Source organism: Athene noctua, chromosome 3 (assembly GCF_965140245.1).
Source record: "Athene noctua chromosome 3, bAthNoc1.hap1.1, whole genome shotgun sequence".
NCBI lineage: Eukaryota > Metazoa > Chordata > Aves > Strigiformes > Strigidae > Athene > Athene noctua.
The window spans coordinates 42,990,498-43,013,559 of record NC_134039.1 but is presented as its reverse complement, the minus strand read 5'-3'; the positions used below and the strand labels follow the sequence as shown (position 1 = coordinate 43,013,559).

At 44.3% G+C, this 23,062-nt stretch overlaps 1 protein-coding gene across 1 annotated transcript; it reads left to right on the top strand.

Annotated features, from left to right (window-relative positions):
* Positions 1 to 1,645: 1,645 nt before the first annotated feature.
* MYF5 (myogenic factor 5) lies at positions 1,646 to 3,078 on the top strand. Its single transcript, XM_074901488.1, has 3 exons — positions 1,646 to 2,152; positions 2,659 to 2,734; positions 2,885 to 3,078. Exons 1-3 carry the CDS (start codon positions 1,646 to 1,648, stop codon positions 3,076 to 3,078), a joined length of 777 nt encoding a protein of 258 aa, XP_074757589.1.
* Positions 3,079 to 23,062: the final 19,984 nt, after the last annotated feature.

The following is a 23,062-nucleotide window of genomic DNA, read 5'->3' as shown; positions in this document are numbered from 1 at the left end:
AGTGCAGATGTAGCCTTCCCCAGCCTTTAGATAATTATGCATCCGCTCGTAGGAAGAACAGTGTGTGCATGGGTTTTGGTTTTCTTTAGGAAAAGATTTAGCCTCAGAATGGAAATTCGCCTTTTGGGAGGTTGCAGGGGGGTTGAAGGAGCAGGTGGGGTCTCTCCGGCCCCAGCCCCAGCCGCAGATCGATCAGAAGGCTTGCCAGCCGTGAGCGCTTGTGCAAGGCACCTCTCTAAGGAGATGTTCCCTACCCGCCTTGCTCGCTTAAGGAGCGGCTCCTTGAGCCACCGGATCGCCATGCCCTCCGCGTTACCTCTTCTTGAAGAGAGGTTAACCGAAGGCGCCTTTTTCCTGGGCACACAGACCGGCTCCGTGGCGTTTGAACCGCTGCTGGGTCACTTGCTCTCCAATCTGAGTTACCCTGGGTCACATAATTTTATTCCCAGGTAGGGAAGGTTTCCTTTGCCTTCTCATAATATTTTCCTCAACTACAAAAGCCACCTGGATGAAACCAAAGGATTCCTGAGTGTTAGCAAATGCCTGTTAAATGGCTTCATTACCACTCTAATGACCCTTGCACCGCTCCGCGCAGCTACTGCTGCGGCTGGAGCTCTGCAAAGCTTTTGTCCCCGGCTTGTGTAAAGTTACTTAGGGACTGCGGGGTTAGAAATTTTACACTTCCAGGAGGGGTTTGTTGCACTGGCAGCTGGGACGCATCTGTAACGGTACAAGTTTGCCTGAAAGCAGAAAATTAGCAAGCCCGAGGCACTGCTCGACTGTTGAGTCTCTACCAGCACCAGGTCACACGAGTAGGAGAAGGAATGGGAAGGAGGATTTGTTTCGGAGCGAACACGTACATTTTCCTTTTGTACCTTTCCCTAACAGCACTAAAATCTGAGTTTCCCCCCTCCTCATCTTTTCTGGCCACACATGGATGTGCATTTTTGTCCTCCGATTTGTAAATTTAGACGGTTGGTGACACAGCTTTAATTACAGGACAAAGCGCTCCTCAAGACAAATGAACAAATTTTAGGTCTGAGAAGAGGGGTAAATTGTTTCAGGTTAGACCTGGACCTCGGACTGTGGGGAATAAAGACAGGCAGGTAGACACTGTAGGTACTGGGGGGTGGGGTGGGGGGGCTGCGTTAATTCCCCCGTGGGGAGAGCCGGCATCCCTCTCGCTGCAGCGTGTGGTGGGAGATGGGAACATCGGGATGAGGAACGGGTCTGGAGGAAATGTCAGAGGTTCGTGCGCGTCCACTGCCCCTCTTTCTCTATCCACACCGAAACTGCAAAATCCCAGACTTGGTTTAAACTTTGGAGATGTCGCAACCAGTTCTGGGGAGGTCGCTCATTAGAGAAGTGTCCCGCTCACGGCTCTCCAACGGAGCGGTGCGGAGCAAATTGTCTCCTGGGGACTGGAGGAGGCTTGCCCAGACAGCCCCCGGCAGGGGATGTGGTGGGATATGCTAATAAAGACTGGCCGCGGCGGACCAGCCTCCCTTTACATGTATATATAAGGGCCCCCCGCATCAGCCAAAGGACACTGCGTCTCAGGTCGCTAATTAGTGAGGAAATTGCCCCAGCTCGCCTCGCCGAGAGCCGCTGGCTGCCACCCCACGCCGACGCCTCCGCTGCAGGGATGGAGGTGATGGACAGCTGCCAGTTCTCCCCGTCCGAGCTCTTCTATGACAGCTCCTGCCTCTCCTCCCCGGAGGGCGAGTTCCCCGAGGATTTTGAGCCCAGGGACCTGCCTTCCTTCGTCGCCCACGAGCCCCCCGAGCCCGCCTGCTCCGAGGAAGAGGAGCATGTCCGAGCTCCCACTGGCCACCACCAGGCCGGCCACTGCCTTATGTGGGCTTGCAAAGCCTGCAAGAGAAAATCCACCACAATGGACCGGCGGAAGGCGGCCACCATGAGAGAGAGGAGGAGGCTGAAGAAAGTGAACCAGGCGTTTGAGACCCTGAAGAGGTGCACCACTGCCAACCCCAACCAAAGACTTCCCAAAGTAGAGATCCTGAGAAACGCCATCAGATACATCGAGAGCCTCCAGGAGCTCTTGAGGGAACAGGTAGAAAACTACTATCACCTGCCAGGACAGAGCTGCTCCGAACCGACCAGCCCCACTTCCAGCTGCTCCGATGGGATGGTAAGAGAGGCGCAGGAGCGGTGGGGCTGTGGGGACCCCAGGAAGGCTCGCGGACAGGTCCCCCTCGGCCCAGCGTCGTGGGACCGGTCCCATGGGTGTGTGACGGGCCGAATGCAGCCGGATATAGGAGAGGGGGGATGGTTTACGTTAAAACAGGCCCCTTCCCAGATTTAACGCTGAGCATGAGCTTTTCGGGGACGTACGGGGGAACGGTAACACTGCCAGAGGGCACCCCGCAAGCGCCCCAGCCCCCGGGGGCTCGTCCTCCCATCTCCGGTCCCCGTCCCCCCCCCGATTAGCACGGCGCAGCAGAGGGGCAAAGTGAAGGGCGACGGGGAAGGCGCTGCCCAGCGGCAGCCTGGCCAGGCCGCTGCTGGCACGTTCCCCCGCGGGCGCCGGGGTTCCCTCCCCGCCGGGCTTTAAGGCCCTTTCCCTCCGGCCGGAGCGCCCCGCTGGTCCCGGGGTGGGGGCGGCCGGGCCGGCACTCGCCCCTCGCTGTCTTGCAGGCCGACTGCGGCAGCCCCGTCTGGTCGGCGAGAGGCAGCAGCTTCGACGCCGTCTATTGCTCCGAGATGGCCCACGGTAAGCCCGACCCGCCGGTAGCCGCGGGCGCGGGGGGTGGAGGCGGGGGTCGGAGGGGCCGCCCCGCTCCCCGCGGCACTTGGGGAGGGCAGCGGAGCCCGCCGCTGTAACGCGCTGCCCTGTCCCCCCCCCCGTTCCCCCCGGCCGCAGGGTATGCCGCCGAGCAGGGCAGCGCCCTGTCCAGCCTGGACTGCCTCTCCAGCATCGTGGACCGCCTCTCCCCGGCGGAGGAGCCGGGGCTGCCCCTCCGCGACGCCGACTCCCTCTCGCCCAGCGCCAGCATCGACTCGGGGCCGGGGACGCCCGGGACGCCGCCGCCCCGACGGACCTACCAGGCGCTATGAGGGGCCCGGGGGGACCCGGCACCCCGCGCCTGCCTCTGCCCTCCCGCCGGGGCCGCCCCCCTCGCCCAGCCCTGTCCTGCAAACCCTTGTCGGGCCAGAGGGGCAGCCCCGGCGCCGCTCGGCCCGCCGCCTCCCTCGGGGCTGGGGGCAAAGCGCCCGGCCGGCTCCCGGCCCGGGGTGCCCCCGGGGCAGACAGACCCCGCGGCTCGGGACGCAACGCTCTACCCTGGAAATCCCGCTGCAAATAAAACGTGCTGTGAGCGAGCTGTCTGGCCTGCTGGTTCTTTAAGTGCATTCCCTGGTACCGGGGGGGGGGACAGCGAGACTCGGCTGTGGGGTGATGCCGGCGTCTGTGCCCGGCCCCAGCCCAGACTTGGTCGCCCCCGGCTCCTGCCTGCGTGGGGCCATGCCCCGTCACGGCGGCTGTGGGCCGGGAGATGGACCGTCTTGCCGGGCTGGGGCCTGGGAGCTTGTTTCTCCCATCGCCAGTGGGTGTTACTCTGAGAGGCTCATGGAGGAACAAAAATGTGGAGGGTCAAATTCTACCTCCATTCCTGTCCTGCTATGGGCAGAGTTTCCTTTATTTCCTGCAAGAGTAAAGTAGTACTTCATTGTCGTATTTCTTCCCCCCAACCCCCACCCCAGCAAAGCCTTTGTTTCTTTCCCTGGGTGTGAAGTCTGAACACCTATTCCAGGATTTGGGCCTAAAATTGCATGGTGACTCTTTTCTGTAAAACAACTGTATGATCTAGTTGTGATGCCCTGTCGGGGAATTTTATTCTCCAGCACTCTCAGTGCTCTGGCAGAGACAAATTTAGTAAAGTTAGTAAGAACAAGCCTCAAGTATCTCTTTCACAATCCACAAGGCACATTTCACAATATTCAGAAAGCTCCTAATGACTTTGGTCCCAACAGCCAGGATGAAAATTCATTGCTCTATTTACATGGGTCTAGAAATAGGCAGGTCAAACCTTCATAAGCTAACAAGTATTTTCTTCCAGGCACTAAATCCAAGTCTTTCTGCCATAATAAATTTCCATCCCTTTGTACTGCTCTAGTTGTAATCCAAAACTTTTCTAGCCCCCCCCCCCCCCCAAAAAAAAAAAAAAAAAGACAGGGAAGAGGTGGAGAGGTGATCTCCTTCAGTGTATCCACAAATGCCTCCTATAACAAACACTCCTAAGTGGCAAAAGAGTGGGATATCTCACTAGCATGGGATAAGGGATGTATTTTCCATTTATGTTGTTAGCGCTGGGTGGCCAAGGGGCCTGGAAGTGGTGTTTCACCTCTGATAAATCTTACACTTGAATCCAGCCCAGCTTAGTCATGTCACCAAAAGTTACCACCTGTCTGCTCCTTGGCAGCGTCTCTGAACTGAGGATGAAGGAAGCCTAGGTTAGGGATAGCCCCGTCCTCGCAGCACTCCCAGGGGCCGTGTGCCCCTCAAAAGACTACCAGGAAAGTGAGGTGGCACCTCCCTGCCTGAGCTGGGCAGCAGGCAGCTCTGCTCCTGACACAGGGCAAGGCCAGCCTGCCCTCTCCCCTTCGCAGTTTCCCTCAAAATCACTTTCTGCCCTTGCTGTGTAACCTTGAGGTAAGTGTTTTCTTTCTTGCAGAGCAATGCAGGAGGAGCCTTTTCCAGAATGGGCTTTCTGTGTACATGGATAGGTCCCAAGTAATCATCGAGTAGGAAAAGTGGTTTGAAAACCCTGGATTGAGGTGCTGCAGAAGTACAAACAAGGTATCTGCACACTTTGTTATTACAGATGTTTCAGGAGTATGCAAGGGCCTTAACTCAAACACAGTAGTTCTTGGTTGTGGGCGATCACTTCCTGAGCCTTGTTTGTAGAAATCTTTATGCAAGGCTGTGAACATCACTGGTTTGATTCACAGTTTCTCACAGATTGCTGCAGTGCTCACCCCTCTCAACCAAAACACCATCTCAAGGACACTGCTTATGGCTAGGGTCTAATATAGTGCAGATCATTTTAAATGATGATTTGAAACGAGCCAAGCTGGAGAACTTTTCAGCATTTAATTCTGTACTGTGCTGACCTTGGCAAGCGATTGCCTGTGAAGTATGCAGAGTAACACTAGCGAATCACATGTTGGTAATGTACACCTCTCTTTGGCTGGCAGACATTTTAAGAGTTGCAAAAAGGTCAATACTTCTGAGAAGTAGCTTTTCAGAGGTGAGGAGTAGTATCCTGTCTGTGGGATGTTTGTTCACAGCCTCCTCAGTCCTACTAGACTAGATTACAGTCTGAGGGTTTTGTTATACTCACTGGGAAAACAAACTCTTAATTACAGGTCATCTATAAACAAAGCTCCTGTGAGCTGAAATGTGCCGTAAGCCCTGGAAGTATTGGAATTTAGCACTGTGAAACCACCTTTAGCCTGTGTATTGGTAAGAACAAGGTGTAAAAGGCTGCTCTCTTCGGAGATATGCTGCTGTGGTCACATTTTGCATACACAATAATAATAATTACAATAAGTGGAATTAAAAAGGAAGGCTTGTATTCTATGTGAAACACATTAATTTAAGGAATGCTGCGCCCACAAATACATCAGAAGATGATGGTCTAGAAAACCTGAGCTCCACCTCTCAACTTCTACTACCTGAGTGCTGCAGGGTCTGTAATGGCACGCACTGATCTTGCAGGCAAGTAGGCAGGTGGAGGCATGCCTCATAGTGTAGCACAGAAGTTGCAAGTTTTCTATCACTCACTATAATGAAGGGCATAATTCTGTGCATTTTTAAAAACAAAATATTTTTTAATTTTAATTTTGCCTCTGAAAATCGTGCTTTCTTGGTTTATATTTTGACTGAAGGAGGCAGCTGTGCTTTTTGTGTGTGTGTGCATGTGAAGAGCTTCTTGTATCTTTTACCTTTCATTAAGAAACGAAACAGGGATTTTCAATGAAATACATATTTTAATCTCAGATCAAAAGGCTACACTACAAAACTAACATAGGAACCTGGCAAAGATCTCTTAAGCATAACATCAGGAAAATTTCAACTAAAGTAAGAGATCTAAGGTACCCTCTGCAAAACAAATTTAGTCACAACGTTTTTAGTCACTTCTGTCTTTTTATAATGTAGATTATTTGAGTTTGTGTATTGTCTCTAAGTAGGAAAAATCCTGCTTGCTTTATGTTAGCATTTCTGAGTTGCTTGTGTGGAAAAACCACCCATTTTCCCATGTAGGAAAACAACCTCTTTCTTCTTCCTTGGTAAGGCTTAAAAGTGATAAACTTTTAGTAATTGGTTCTTGGACGATGAAGGGACCTTAATTCATACTGTTTGTCAAAATATGCCTAGGAACACCCCAAATTTATGGCTGGATTTCAGGGGAAATTCAGCACCTTTGCCTTCCTGGCTCAGCCTGCTTGTCAGGAGCAGTCAGAATTAACCACAGCAGGCACCTGACTTCTCCCCACCCCAGAGCTGCTCCCTCCCCTTCTCCTCCTCTGTAGAGCCCTTGACTTGCTCATCGCTTTTCCTTACTCCTCTCAGCTGGACCTTGGGGTCCTGCAGGAGGATTCACAGCTGGCCAGCTGATGACTGCTGACCTTTGGCAAACTCTGCACAGGATATCAGCCTTACAGCTGGCCACAACTGCCTTCCTGGCAACTAAAGACTTAATGATCTTGGCCAGCTGGTGACTGGGCTAGGATCCTGCTGGCTAATTTGACCCTGTGTAACGGATGGAGGAGTTCACCCCCAGGTGTGGAGGGGGCAAGCGGTGGGTCTGTCCATGTGCTGCCCTGGGGTGTCAGGGCCAGGCTCCTCTTGCAGCCAGCTGGATTAGTAGAATAAGTAAAAAAGAGACTGCAGAGCTGTTTTTCTTGTGCTTTATTCGAGTTTTCTGTTGGGTATTATCTTAGGCTTCACTAGTGGTCGCCTTTGCCCTCAGTACGTCTCATGCTGTTCTCTCCATTCAGTCCAAGAGTTGCATCCATCCACCAGTCCAGGGCTGAACTGAGGGGGTTATTCCCCTTCACAAACACAGTGTGATACATTTTCTCTTCATTTGGCAGGTGCCCCACTTTTCTTCCTCCAGGAGGTTATGCATCCTGGATGCTCGTGGACCTTATGCCAAACTTACTGCACTGCAGAGTCCAGCTACTTTCTCAAAGGTCTTCTGCTTTCTGTTCCCCAGACCAGCCAGTAGGCACCATCCAGTCCTGGAGTCTCATTTCATTTTGAGCATTAATAACATTTATGGACTCTGGCAATCTGCTGGAAGATGTTGGTGGCTATGATGCCAGAGACATTGCTCAGCTGTGCTTGAAGAAGGTGATAGTGGGTATGATATATGAGGTTTAGCAAGCCCAGTGAGAGATCAGAAAGGTAGTTCAGTGTCTGCCTTAAGTCAAGTGCATTTGAATCCAGTACTCTCTGAGAGGCCTTCAAACCTGGAGTAGCAGCATACGAGTAAATGTGTGTTTTTTCTCTGTATTTCTCTGATCTTCTGTGAATATATGCTTTTGAACTGATACGATTTTCTGTTTTAAAAATCCATATAACATGTATGTGAAGTAAAAATTAAATCCTACAAAGGAACCCTAAAAGCTTTCTATCTGATTTTCTTTTGAAGTGCCAAATCCTACCACTTGCAGTGGGACTTGGCTACCTATCAGGTACATAGCAAAGGTCTGGCTGTAATACAAAACTCAAACTGGCATGCTATAATATATTATAAGGAGTCAAACTGTGGATTAAATCAAGTTTGAATTCAGCCCATTGCCTTTAATTGTTTGATTCCACAGAATTTATTAAATTAATATATGAATAACTCCTTAGTTAATGGTGAGCAAACAATGACTATAACTTTAATTACACCTGTGTATAACTCAGTGCAAAGACCTCACTAGCAAATGCTCCACTCCTCCAGCAAAGAGGCTTGCATATTTTTGGAAATGGAAATATTTGAATCTGCTAAAAACTCATTCTGTTTCTCTCATTTCCATGTTTTAAGTAACCATATATGCAAGATGTTGTGGGTTTCTTTTCCCTTTGCTATCATGAAAAAAATACTAGCTTTGTTTGTTTTCCTGTCCATTTTGTGATGCTTTGAAGAAATAGGAAGACAAACAGTATTTCTGTTTTGAAAAGTATTTATTTCTACAATTGCTCTTTTGGAGCATCTTCAAATTGAGCTAATAGCACAATTCTGACACTTGCTGCCTGAGTGCTTTGAAAAGCAGAAGAAGAAACGTCTCTGCTGGCCATGTTGAAGTTGCATCTGAAATACAGATCTGAAATCTCTTCCTCAGATTTAAGGTTTATGTGTAGAGTTGTGGTATATGCCTTTATAGGCAGTAGAGATCACAGCAAAAATTCTTTCTTAGATTTAACTGAATTATCTCAGTGACTTGAAAAAGTAGCTTTAAAAAGATGAAAACCCCTGGGCATCTGGGAGGTGAGTGCCTTTGCTCTGATCCTCACTATCATGATTCTCTCTTTGTTGCAGAGTATCAAGCTTGGTGTTAGGAGCAGACCACCAAACTCCCTTCTCCCCCGGGTGTATCCCTGTTGAAGGCTGTCATTCTGGTTGTATGACTCCTACATTTCACTGAAGTTATGTCTCAAATAAGCATCTGTGAGTCCTTTAGGCCTGTTTTTCTCAGGTGTATATAATGCTGTGAACTCCCAAATGTAAACTGTGTATCTGTAAAGCTTCTGCACCTGCATGAGCACCATCCTCTTAGAGTGCCAGTGAGACCTCAGTAGTGAATACTTGAGCAGCACCGAAGTAGTAAGATTTGAACTCATAATCCCTGCATGATTAAATGGGGAATTTTGGGGCCTCATCCTGAATTTAAGCATCCACCCTCATCTTCCTTGCAAACTCTATGAGACTGTCTGCCTGGTCATGGTGTAATGTAGGAGTTCGTTCCTGTCATGCGACTGGCCAAGGAAGACACATCCCATGCAGGTGTCTCATGCAGTGGGAGAGGGGACACCTTGGTATTCTGAAGCTGTTTGACTGCCGGAAATATGGGTGGCTTAAAACCCAGCCTGGGAGAAAGTGTCTGTCTTGTAAATTGGGAATTCCCTTTGGAAGATGCACCAGATTACAGGAAAAAGGGCCCCTGCCAAAGCCAAAAAGGTGAGCACTGAAAGATGGGAGGGAAGTTGTCACACAGTTGTATATGCAGCTACTCAGTATGCAGTGAAGGGATGGTGTTTCTGGGCAACTGGGAAAAAGTTTAATAATTCTAAAATCCTCCATGCCGAGCCTGAAGTAGAGAAGAAACCAAGTAAACAAGGGCTGAGACAGCTGTATCCTACCAGTGCCTGAAATGCACATTTTTCACAGAGTACAAATTTCTCACATGTTTATTGCCTGGGTGAAATACAGAAATGACTGAACTTTGAAATGTGAAACTTGTTATTTCTAAACTTCCTAATAAGCAGGAGAGTGAAATCTCCTTTTAGAAAAGCGCTCGTGAAATTAGTCTTCTCAAGCAGAAGTGGTCTGCTCTGAGGGGTGTCCTGACCATGTCTGCCCCTCATGACTCAGGTTCCCACCTCTCCCTTTTCTGTGGAAGATGAGGACTATGAGAAAAAAAATGTTGCTTTAATACATCATTTCAGCAACACCATACTTCATTACATTCCTATTTATAAAATGAATAGTCCTGGTTTTATTACTCCTTTTTATTCTCCATTTTTTCCATCTATAAAAAGTTCTATTGTTTATAAGCAATGCTTTTGGTTACATGAATGAGTTTGAGTGTCATTTTGGTTTAATATACACAGAAACAAATTTTTATCTTCATGTAAACTCTCTTTTAATCAGAAATAGTGTATTATGAAGTACAGCTAGGCAGCTAAGTTTATTCTAGCTGCAACTCCACCGAAACCTCTGGAGTTTCACTAGAAATGGATTTGGGACAGAAGGCCTAGAATACAGTTACAATATATTCATTTTCTCATGCCTCAGAAATGGACTGTTTATGTGCCAAGCTGTAAAGTGATATTCATGATGACTGAAGCCTGAACAACATTAAAATATCCAAATCCTTGGCTCCAAATCCTCTGGTATCTGAAACTGTTCCTTTCCTTCCAAAAGGAGGGGGTTGCTGCTGCTAAGGGTAGACAAGGGCAAGAGCACAGCTTTAGTACGCAAGCTTAAATAAGGACTAGACTAGCTAATACTAAGGCTTAACTTCAGGGACCCTGAGTCTATGGTGCTGCCCCAGCCCTGAAGGCTGCCCAGTGCCCTCTCTACCAGCTCTGCCTTCCTGCTCCTGCAGCAAAATCTTCATGGGTTGACCCTTTCAGCTCAGCAATCCTTGGGAGATTTGCTGCGCCACCCCACAAAAAACACTTTTGAGAGGAATTTTTCTTTAAATGAAAAGGACTGTGAAAAATTGCTTTTTATTGCAATTATAATGGACACAGCTTGCAGTGTGCTTGAGAGCCAGGGCCTAGACTCTGTTCACACACTATGGAATATCAAGTACAGTCATGTTTTATGTTTTATTTGGATGTGATTTCCAGAAGTAGGAGCTTGAAATTATGCTTGCAGTAACTGCAGTGATTTTTTGACAGTTTTGAATGCCAACCAGCTCTTATTGCATAGCAGGATAGGTACTAAGTGCAAGGAATTCTTGAAGATCTCTTGCTCTGGGGCCTTTTTTTTTTTTTTTTTTTTTATTTGCCCATCTGTGTGTTTAAAAATAGAGTACAGTCAGAGAGAAAATTTTACTGAACACATAAAACCATTCACTTTTTAAAAACAAATTTTAGAATAATTAAAAAGAAATCACTGTGTATAAGATCTTAGAAAAAGATGCAACCAAGTTTATTTTTACATCATTTTGAACCAGTGCAAATACCTATGCACAGGCATGCATACATATGCAAGTTTTAGCAAGTTCAAGGCTTAAAAATAGAGGCAAGGAGTTCCTTCTTTATAATTACAGTGATTTGGTGGAAGGAAGAGAAACAGTATTTAAGTATTACCAGCTTATTTATGTATACTGATATGACATAGGACAACTTTGGAGATTGGTCATACCATGCTTGACTGAGTCTTCAACCCCCAATTAATTTTTATTATAAATAATCCTTGCATGTTGGGTATAAATGTCCTCTGGCAAAGCCTTTCCACAGTGTCTTTATTATCATATTGCTGCAGGCAACTGTTTTGGAAAACTCAGGAGCTTCACTAGAGAGCTTGGAGGCTTGTGGCAAGACAGTAGCTCTGCAAGGGTGAGGTTGTGCGTGTTTTATGGACAGGAAGAGCTCTGTTCGATTCTCCTTTTGAAGGTCACGTGGATAAAAGTTGTAAGCAACACCTACCACTCTTATTCCTCTAATTCCACAAGGAAATGTGCCTGGAAAATATTTTGTGTTCTGTGAATGCTTTTAGGTTCCTGTTTCTTGTTTCCTTTAGAAAAAGAGAACAGCGGTTTATAACCTGCTTGAAAATATGGGCTGAGAACTGCCTGCATTGTAAAAATCAGAGCAGCAAACAGGCATTGCTCCCACACTGAACAGTCACGAGGTTTGACCGAGCCTTCCATCACACAAAACATGAAGTTGCTGAGCTGCTCCACACAACATGGTCTTCCCCGCTGTGACCCTGTAGTGAATGGACATCTGGGATGGAGATTTCAAACTGCAGCATTTCAGTCTGCTTGGAATATGATTGTACTGCCTTTTAAAACATCCCAGGAGGCCTGCAACACCCAATACATCATGTAGAATCATAGAATAGTTTGGGTTGGAAGGGACCTTTAAAGGTTATCTAGTCCAACCCCCTGTAATGAGCAGGGACATCTTCAACTAGATCAGGTTGCTCAGAGCCCTGTCCAACCTGAATATTTCTAGGGATGGGGCATCAACCACCGCTCTGGGCAATCTGTCCCAGTGTTTCACCACCCTCATAATAATAAGAAATTTCTTCCTTAAATCCCATGGGTCAGTGCACTCCCAAGCTGGGATCCACCCCAAGGACTACATGCAGTGGTGCTTTCTGCCTGGATAATTAAAAATTTTCTGATGACAAGCACGCTCAGGCAGGACTCAGCCAGGTCTTGAGCTGATGTCGGTGCTGTTCTGCATGGCAGAATGGCAGACCTGGGCTCTAATTTAGAGCTGGAAGTGGGAAGAAGAGTTTCTGGATTAATTTTGAGACTTTTAATTCTCCCACTGCAATTAAATGAGATGAAGCAATTGGTAAGAGAACAGAAAAAAACCCTCAAATCCATATTTAAAGCATATGCTGTACATCCCAGCCAAATGTGACTCAAATAGCTGTAGCCTGGAAATTGGAATTTATAAGCATAACACTGATCCAGCAGAAAGTATAACGCACTAAATCTTATAAAATTAGAAATAATTCATCAGTACTCAGACGTAAGAACATGATAATCTATTTTCTTTTGGTCTGAATAGAAGTGCCTACCTTGAAGTGATGCCCTACACTTGCGTGAGATTTCAATCCCTTGAGCTTATCTAGAAGAGGCTGATGCAGCTGAAGCCCTTTTGGGTGCAGGAATTCAAAGCTGAAGAATCCTATTTCCAGTGGGATTATTCTTTTTATTAAACTCTCTATGTGTGCTAGAAAAGCAATTTATTTTGTCGCTAACATGGAATAAAACATCATTATGCTTCTCAGCTGTCACTGGGGAGTATTTGGAAATGGTCAATCTATTTTGGGCCCAGTAGTTCTAATCATGGCACAAATCTTTCTAGTTTGAATAATAGGAAGTGCAGGATGAGGTCTGATTTTTTTTTTTTTCCCAAAGTTCTGAATTTTAAGGAACAGATTTTCTATAGAATGTAGGATTTAAAAAAAACCACCCTGTTTCTCTAAAATGTTGCAGGGCAACATTTTGAATATATGACTTCAAAAAAAATCATCTGTACTATTTAAAGCATTTAAATCTATAGGAGTTAGGCACTTTTCAAAATCTTCTGGCAAGCAAAGGCTCAAATTCTCTAGTGGGATTGGGTGTTTAAATATATTTGATAATCAGACTGCAGAGCCACAAGGCAGGGGTTAGGCATACCCAATGCCACATGCATTGCCTAGCTTTACAAAATGCTGTAAATACAGGAGATTTAGAACACACAGAGAGGCACCTGGGCCCCAGTGTAATGTCTGGGAATACGTTATGCAAAGCAGGGCTCAGCCTAAATAGCAAGAAGAACTTGATGAAGAACATGTCTTACTTGAATGTCTTAATTTGGATTGGAATACAGTGTCTTCTCTCAGTGAAGAATTTTCTTTCATCTGCCTCAGTCCTTCATTTAATGGTCTAAGCATGAATAAGCAATTTACAAAGCAGAAGGGTGTGTGTGTGTGAAGTTGTTTCCTTCTTATTAAATAGGTTATCACTTACAGCACTCACGATGAGTGAAGATGAGTCAGTGTCCTTTTCTGCCAGTAGGGAAGGGAGTGCTTCGATTAGGAGAGAAGAGGGTATTTTGGGGCATGGTGTCTTCGTTGCATATTTGAGCTACTCCACTGCACAGACTAAACCAGGTTGCCCTTCCTGCTGCTCACAGGATTACTTTGGCTTCTCAGACATTTGATTTGCCCCTAAATCAGCTTCCTGCTTCCCTTTTCCCTAGGTTGTGGGGTGGAAGAATTGCGTGCCATATGATCCCCTTTTTCTGAAGGGCTCTGTGGGATCTTTTTGGTCATGTGGCTGGAAGCAGAGCTAGAAAATTACTGAACTGCTAGTGTTCTCCATCCTGAAATGTGAGCACATTCAGTCCTGTGACAAGACCCCTTGTATATGTTTGAGCATGTGGTAGGAGCAGTCTGCTCATCCTGACTTTCATGTGTGTCCCTTTTATGATGAGACATGTGTTTGGGTCACATAGGACGCATACTTCCCATTGTGCAGAATACTCAGGGTTAGGACTTACATCCCATGAAAGCCTCTCACCAGGCTGCACAGAGCCTAGACCAAGAGCTTTGCAACCATTGGTCTGCTGCAGAAGGTTGATCTCTGCTCACACGCTGAGCTGCAAACTGGAGACCCTGCAGCAGGAGCGGCCATTGACTCTGCTGTGGCCTGGGAGGGAGTATGAGCAGTAGTAACAGGGAAGTATTAATCCACCACAGCTGTTTGCTGAGTGACTCAGCTAAATATTTCTAGACCTTCTTGCTTTCTAGAGGAGGTCTCCTTGCCAAACCTGATCCTCTTGGGGCAAGCTAGAGCTCTAGGATGACTGCAGCAAGGCTTCTGATAAATATCAAATGTACATACTGGATTAACAATGTATAATAACTTATTCTTTGCCTTTGCCAAATATTGGAGAATGTCTCTTTCCAGTGGTGGCCATGTACTTTGAGTAGTCGTGTCCAGGAAAGATGAACAGGTTTGCTTATATCCACTGAATGAGAAATAGAGAAAGAGAAATCTGTTACCTACAGGTATTTGTAATCTCTGTTGTTGAGCTGCATGATGACTATATGTGAAGCAGGTTAATGAACTGAGCATGAAATGGCATCAGCAGTTAGCTCAAGCACATATGCTGAAGCATGTTGTTGTGTTATGTCTGTTGTATAACTGAGAAAATTCAGCTGCAAAGCGGAGTGTTGCTGGGACACGCTGTAAGGGCTGGGGAGCACCCTGGGATCCTGCAGCAGAGCACAGCATGTAGAGGTCTTTTTTCCAATGCTCAAGTAATTGCTGGCTTGTATACCCTCAGAATGAATGTGTATGCCACTCATGGAGTAATGCTGAAGGATACAGCAATGTGATTTTTTTTTGGTCTTCTCTCTGCATCATAGGCAGTATAATTTGGCATTATACCCTACATGCCTTTACTTTTCGAGCACCAGCATTTGTCACTTTTTTTTATTTATTTTTTAACCTGTATCCTTTAAAATCCTGTGCTGAAGTGACTTAAAGTTGTGGCAGTCACCCATGTGGTTCCTGAAATTTTGCATGTTTAAGGTTGCTAAAGCAGCAAGGTCCATCTTGCGGTACACAGGATGATTCTGTTTATCCTGCTTGTACCTGCTTATCTCTTCCCCAAAGGAAAAACTGTTTGAAAAGTGTATGTTGCCTTAATAAATCCATCCACTATTACTAATGCATGACAAAGAGCCAGGCTGCTGCTTATGCTTTTCAAAAACTGTTGTGAGGTGGAGTAGCAGCAAAATGCACAAAACAATCTTCCATCTGAGTCTCTGGGGAAATGGATTAATGAATCTGGATGCTGTCTTCATGTGCTTAAACTGAGGCCTTTTTTTCTGCTGCTTCTCTACATTCTAAATTATAAATAATGCTGATACATCAAATGCTACCATCTCTCCAAATTATGGTTCCCTCCACAGTCCTACTTTGAAATTTTGGGCTTTGTCAGATTAAACTGTCCTTTAGTCTCATTCTCACATTTTCCAGGGCTTTATTCTGCAAGTATTAGGAATTATGTTGGAGTAAACATGGGCAAAACTAAGTTTGTTATATGGCTGCACTCTAGGAAATATCTGCATCTACAAAGAACTTATCAGTCAAAATGAACACCACAAATGATAATAATATTTGAAACAACAAAAAAACTCCAAACAAAAACCCAAACCTGGATGTTTAAATTGTGTTTTAAAACTGCAATCAGGAAATCAGTTGATAAGGGACACTTTTGGGGGAACTACAGAAAGGCACAGAATCTTTTTTAAAGAAGTTGCAAATTAAAGTGTATAGAGTGTCAAAGCCCACCCTTGGAGATGACTCAAACTGTCCCGACCACTTGGCTTGCTGCAGGCCATTAAACTTTAATTTATAATTTTTAGAATTCATATTTGTAACTTGATTCATGGCATTGATGAAGCTGTGGTCAGTCCTCCTGAAATTGCCATCCCCAACCTGACTTTGCATCCGAACCTTCAACTTCCTGTTCCCATCCTCTTTGCATTTACTGATTGCATGCCAGGCTATTAAACAAGAATCTTTTTAACATATAGAGGTTTTCAGCAGCAGAAATGCTTAACTAGGAGGAGCTGTTTGATCCAAACATCCATTTGCTGGACTGTGCAACAGTACTACAGGGTAAATCGTGCCACTCCTGCAAGTCTAGTCACACAAGGGATAAAGGGCCACACAGAGTGGGAATGAACACAGGGCTGCAGTGGCCGCTTGACTCTTTTGGGGAAGTGGGTGATGTGAGAGCTTCTCTTTTGGGATTCAGGGTCACCAGGGAGGGTGAAACAAGGTGAGATGAGAAAGGGTGCTGTCGGGAAGAGCAGGCTTCTATAAACGTCCTTGTGGAAACTGAGACACAGGTAAATGTTGGTACCCTCAGGATTATGGACATCTGAGGGATTATCCTGAAAAAATTCTCATTTTTGATCTTAAATGGGTAAAAGGAAGGATTTTCCTAGCTCCTGTGATGCCTTTGGGATCTAGTCCTTGGATCTTGCCTCTACTTACAGGCACCTGATTATCTTAGAAAATCTGTCTGTAAGATCTCAATTCAATAGGATATTTCTGTGCATGGCCATTTTATTATGACATGGACTCCCTGGTGAAGCCAGGGGCATGCATTTTAAATCCAGGTGTGTGGTTGTGTACATTCGGCTATAGATGGCAATCATTTCTTCTGTTTTTGAGTACCATACTTCACAATGAAGTTGTGATCCATAATTGTGCCTTTAAGAGATAATCAGTACCTAATAAATAATAGCACTCTAAAAGTGCTAAACAAGCACAGTTAGTCATATGCTGATTGCATAAGTGTAATTTTGTCACCTTTTTTTATAGTATCTTAAAATCTGTGATAATTTGCTATTGTATCTAGTTTTATATGTGTAAACTTTCTGCAGAATGATTTATGAAGTTACATGCCATCTGCTACGAATTTTGGTAAAATTAATTTATCCTGACTAGATATGGTCATAATTTTCAGTATGAGCTTGGTTTCTGGAATGTTTTCTTTTAGCAAGAGGCAGGTGGTGCTTCAAACACTCAGGGAATGAATTTCAGACAGAGTTTGGATTTGTCTTTTTAGAGGATTTGAGGATCTAGTCGTAAAATACAGCTTTGGTTTGCTGTTTCATGAGCAAATAGTTCTCCAGACACAGATCCTGCTCACTTGTTTTTGATTTTCTTCAAAGCATCACAAATTCTTTAGGTTAAAGATATGAAATAGAGTGACTGTAGCTCTATGGAAAAACAGGCAGTGTTTGGCTTCATTACAGGTATACAGGATAGAAGGGAGGGTTAAACACTGGATGGACACTGTAGCCGTATCGGGCAGCACATACGTATATGCAGTAAGGAAGTGTATGGGTGCAGCAAGCAGAGCATCTCCAGGGGCAGCACTGCTTCTGGGGCTCAGCAAAGGCAGCAGGACAACTTGGGGAGCATGGCATGCCCCGAGGGTGTTTTCAAGCCACCAGGTGAAAATGGCAAAGGGGAAATAATGTGCCCACTGGGCTGAGGAGCCACCAGGTCCAGCAGCAGGTTGCTAACAGTGTGTTATGGTCTTAGGTGGTAAATGTTCTTGTGTTTTTCTGTCATTCCTATTTGTTCTTCTCAAAGCAACAGTTAGAAGGCACCAGGCAATCGGCCAAAGTAAATTAAATCTTTTTTTGGCAATATAATAATTTATTTTTCTCAAATTTTAATGAAATAAGGTCTTCATTCTTTTGGCCATATGTTTCTTTCAGCTCTGCTTGTTGAGGTTTTTGTTGTTAGCATTGCTTTGTAAAAAAAAAGGGGGGAGATGCCCATTACACAAAGTAAAATGTATCTAAAATACAGGGAGCTATTTTGTTTACTACATGGTTTGCTTTAAAAGAAAAAAATCTTCCTTTCCATATTGTTTTCCATATATGCGTGCCCAGAAGAAATTCGGTCTTGAGAGGTATAAGTAGCAGTAGCCTTGAGTAGATCATCTGAACCCCCTCTACCAGCTGCTGTCAAATTTGAGAGGGGATGTGAAACTTCTCTGGAGGAGGGAAGAGGTAAAATAAAAACAACACAATTTGAGGTATATAAAACCTCAAATTCTACTACAGTTAGAAATTGCTCTGTAGTAATTTAAGCTAATTTAATAAATAGTTTAAAAAAGATAACACTTTTAAAAAGTACTCAAAGTTGCATAGGAATCCTGTCATTCCTTTTGTTTGGATAAATAATTGGAGGAAAGTTAGAAAAGAGGAGGTTGAAATAAAAGGTTAGTTTTCACAGCAGAGTCACTAGTGAAGTCTTGCAGGGATCTGCACTGTATAACATATTCGTAACTGATCTGGAAAAAGATGTGACTGTCAAGGAGAAAAAGTTTATTGATGGTAATAAATCAGGGTAGTAAATAATAAATAATAAACCAGGACTGTCTGTAAGAACTGCATAAGGACTTCATGGGACTCAGTGACTGGCTGTTAAAAATGGCAGACGACAGTTTTGCTATATGTAAAATAATGCACATGGGGAAAAACACTTATAACTTTAAGTATAAAATTGTGGGTTGTCTTACCAGTTGCCACTCAGGAAGGAGATATGATAGTTATAATAAATGGTATTGGGTGTTACAGAGAAAGAGATAATGAGCAATCAGAAAATATCACTATGTTCCTATACAAATCTCAGTGTGCTCTCACACTATGCAGGCTCCTCTATCCCATATGAAGACTTATGTAGCAGCATAGGAAAAGATTCATGGCAAGGCAACAGATGTGATCAAAGATTCCCAAATGACTTCTCTACAAGGAATGTAGGTTGCAGAGTAGCCTAGGACTTCTGTTTTATTTTTAATTCTTACCATTTATCCAACATGAGAAGACTGATGACTCAAAGAAGATGCAGTAAACCTAGTAAAAGACCTAGATAAAAGATAAGGATATGATAAAAGCCCATGAATGGCAGAGGAAGGCAGAGAGGGAATGATTGTTTAATGTCTATCCCAGTAGAGTAAAGAGAGGGCACCAAATTACAGGGGAAAAAAAAAAAAAAAAAAGAAAAAAAAAGTTCAAAACAAAAGGAGATGGTTCTTTGCATTGTGTGTACGTAAACTGCGAAACTCTGCTTCAGGATGGGTGGCTGCTGAAAACACTGGCTTCAAAAAGCCCCTGGAAAAATTAACATAAGAGAAATTGATCAAGGGGTACCAAATACAATGACACCCAGTTTTGGTTCAAGAAGCCTCTGAGGAATTTCCAAGTTGTTGGAAGCTGGAAGATAGTTATGGGGGGGAGGTCACTGCAATGCTTGCCCCACCTTCTGCTCTTTGGAGTTGGATTACGAAGCTCCTAGTGCTGGTTTCAGCTGGTGTGTTCCCTCTGATCTTTAATGTTCTGTTCTCTTGAAACCAACAAAATATGTATCACTGGATGTTTTTATAGCCAAGTAGCATGCAATTTCCTGGAATTACATCCTAGCAGTTGTTGATTCAATATCATCTGTATGCTACAGACAACATGCAGACATAGTTCGTTCATCTCAGTTATTGCCCATTTGCCTCACACATTCAGAGAGTCTGCCTGGCTTCTGTGCACTAATCTTTGGCAGTTGCTATCCTGGCAGTAAACGTTTTTGTGCTCATCAGCTAGACTGTTGCATTAAGTAGCATCTAAAATGTAAACTTCCTATCTGATCTATTCATCTAAGTTCCCTCTGCAGTGAATGAAGAAAAAGAGGCATTTCCCATTAACAGTATTCTGAGGTGGGAGAGATATAATCACCCCATATATTTTCTTCAGTGACAAGTTGGGAATAAGATGTTCCTACAGACAAACCAAGAAAACACAGTACTTTCAATGGGAAAGGTGAGAGAAAGTTTTTATGCTTCAGTGGATGAAGCAGAAACCCTGTTAAAGCTGAGATGGGAATAAAGACTATCAATGCAGAGGGGAGAGGGATGGAGGAGGATGATTAGAAAATTCTTCCACTGTCTTCACTGGGAAAAAAACCCAAAACAACACTGTCAGTAACCATTACATGGATGAGGTGAATCACCCCTTGGACATAATTGTTCCTTCCATTAACTGCAGAGGCTCCTGCTTGGCTTAGACCAGAAAAACCTCTGTTTCAGAGAGGTTTAGCTGCAATTAATCGCACCTTCACTGATACTGGCTTCTTAAAAAAATAATGTCAGGTGTTCTGACTGACACCTGAGTCACTTCAGCCTCTTTAACATTTACTTCTACAGTCAGAGAAATTTGTCAAATCTTCATCTGATTTGACATTTGGGACTTTTTTTTTTTTTAACTCCAGCTTTGAAGATTGTCATTCTTTGACTCTTGGCTTGCAGAGCAAATTTGCTTTAATATTGCACTCATCAGGGGTATTACTCCTGAGTAACTGAGCTGAATAATTTACTAAAGGCAAGATGACTGCTTCTAAATCATGCTTTGGAGGTGTACTAATTGTTATGCAGATAGCTGCCAAGGGTTCATTAGTTCAGCAAAGAATCTGGTTGGAAACGCTTCAGTATCTCATGAAAATCACTTGCACTTCCATTAGAGCCAACGACTTTCTCCCATCCTTGCTTCATTCAGATTTAAGCTAATCATCCTACATTTAGTTAGGGACACAGGGAAGAAACCAGCTGCAGCTGCACCAGACTCAGTGGAAGACTTGTTTACAGACATCAGGAGATTATTATTTGAGGCTTTCAAGCAATCAACATACATCTTGTCAAAATATGGTTTTGGTCTTACTTAGCCTTAAAGTCTTTGACTTTAAATTTGGCAGACAATTATGTAATCACACTGGCCAATTCCAGGATAAGCATAGGTCTTGTTTTATCTCTCTTTGTCTAGGATTGTAACCTTTATCAGAGTAAGTGGCTTTGTAACAGGAGAATCTGGTCTGCTGTTAAGCCCCATACTCAAAACATGTAGAATGAAGAGGAGATCTGGCCCTTGCCTCACTCCCAGGTACTGTCCTTGAACCTTACATGTCAGGGAAGAAAAAGTGAAAGTTGTCAGTACCTGGACTTTACCACTGGAGCTTGCTGAAGGTAGGACTGTTTTATCAAGCTGGCTGCCTTCCTCAGGTGGTGTCCTTTTCTCTTTCAAACACTGGTGATAGTTTTCTGAGGCTTCCTGTATTTGTCAAGCTGGTGCTTCTTGGGTATTCCCTTTTCCCAGGTCTTTCAAAGAGGAGGAAGCTGTCTGAGAAGATAAACTGTGGTGTACAAACTGTAGCTCCTAGTTTGTTTCCCCTACTGAAAAAAAAAAAAAAAAAAGAAAACTTTCAAATACCTGCATACTTGGTTAGAGTTTGGGGAGAAAGAGGAAAAAATCATGGAGTGTCTAGAAGGGGAGAAATAAAATTCCTCTACAGCTAGTCCATAGATACACCTGGATCTAATGATCTGGGACTGTTTGGGTGCCACTCTGAGGAAGATAGTGCCAGGCAGTGGTACAGGCTGTTAGCATCTTCAATAAAATCACAACTACAAGAGAAACCCAATCTGATGACTATCTTTGGCAAGTTCCCCCCTGAAAGCAGAGTAGCTGCTGCAGTGTGAGATTCATGACTTGCATCAAATTATTACTGCTCCATGTGTTTCATGTTTTGTTTATTTCAGTGCAGGCAATACACTTGCCTAATGGTGCTTTGTGTAATTTTTTCATCAGCACGTGTATAATCTTCAGCAGCGGCAACAGCAGGTGTCGTATGATCAGACCCTGGCTGTGCACAGTTCACTAATCCCATTAGCAGTATTTACATTAACCATAGAATTCTTACCCAGGTAAGAATATTGCTTTTACTGCTGTTATCCTATTGCTATTTGTCACTTAGCACATTCACCCATGTGATATTATTGCAGATGTTAAATGGAGCCTTTTTGAACTGTCCATTCACTGTAAGATGTGTGGAAATATGCTGAATGAATGTTGCATACATCTGTGCGTTTCTGCTTTTTAAGGCTAGCAGGAAAAGAGCTCCGCAGCAGTGACACTGGAAGGAGCAGCTGAGATGCTATGAGCAGCGTTTTACACTAGGCGTCTCCCTTGGCGTATTTATTCAACTGAGAGCTGTACGGGGCCACTGCCCATGAACATACTTGAACACAAGTATAGGTAAGGGCAGCTAGATATACGCACACAACGAAGCTGTAAGCTTGCTATGTATACAGAGGAAACAAATCTAACAAGTTTTGGAACAAATTATTGAATTTTTCTCTTCGGTGCAATACAAAACAGCGGAGACAAATGCTGCTACAGAAGACCTAGTCAACACCTATATTTTAGTCTGAGTTTAATTGACGCTTAAGCCTCCTTCCCGTAAACTGTCAAGTTTGTTTTCCTTTAGGGGTACTAGGACTCAACGGTAAATAGTTTAATTTCTGTCAACACTACAGACAAGATAAGCACAACATGCACAGAACTGAGGCTTTAAAGGTAGTGCTGGCATAAGTTCTGCACCTGAAGCATGAAGTTGGTAGAGAAATTAATAGTCCTTTTCATTTGGTCAATCCATTGACATTTGGTCAAGAGTTTAAGAAAGGTTCATGGTTTCTCAGCTTATTGTTGAAAATGTATGTTGAAATAGAATTTTGAAACAAATGAAACATTGGTTCCTGGATGTCTTTATACAACATTATAAACTTTTCCAGATTAAATTTCTAGATGGCTGAAGGCTCTATCTGTTAGGATATTGCCAGGGGTTGGTTCCACATTTCCCACCCCCAAAATCCCAGACAGACATGGGTCGGCATGCCAGACATGCTGGACCTTCTTCATCTGTACACAACGCATGCCGTCAGTGTGTTCTCAGTAACTCTGACCTACTGTACATGTGTGAATTCACTGTGCAATGCATTCAAGCAGGTCTAGATGTCCATCAGTTCTAGGCAAGGAGCTGTTGTTTCAGCCAGAGGACAGTGTATGGCTGTTCCACAGTCAGCGTCATCGCATAGAGTACTTTGTCAGCAGGGAACTAAATGAAGGTGAAAATCATCACCTGCTGCAAAGGAGCTTACTCAGGAAAGAGTGGACATTCTTAGTGTACCCTGACAATTTTTTTTTCAATATTTATCTTCAATTTTTCGACC

Excerpts from the sequence above, each read along its gene's own strand:
- MYF5 (XM_074901488.1), top strand. The coding sequence starts at position 1,646 with ATGGAGGTGATGGACAGCTGCCAGTTCTCCCCGTCCGAGCTCTTCTAT. Across the intron at positions 2,153-2,658 it reads CCAGCTGCTCCGATGGGATG|GCCGACTGCGGCAGCCCCGT; the intron begins GTAAGAGAGGCG and ends GCTGTCTTGCAG. Across the intron at positions 2,735-2,884 it reads TTGCTCCGAGATGGCCCACG|GGTATGCCGCCGAGCAGGGC; the intron begins GTAAGCCCGACC and ends CCCCGGCCGCAG.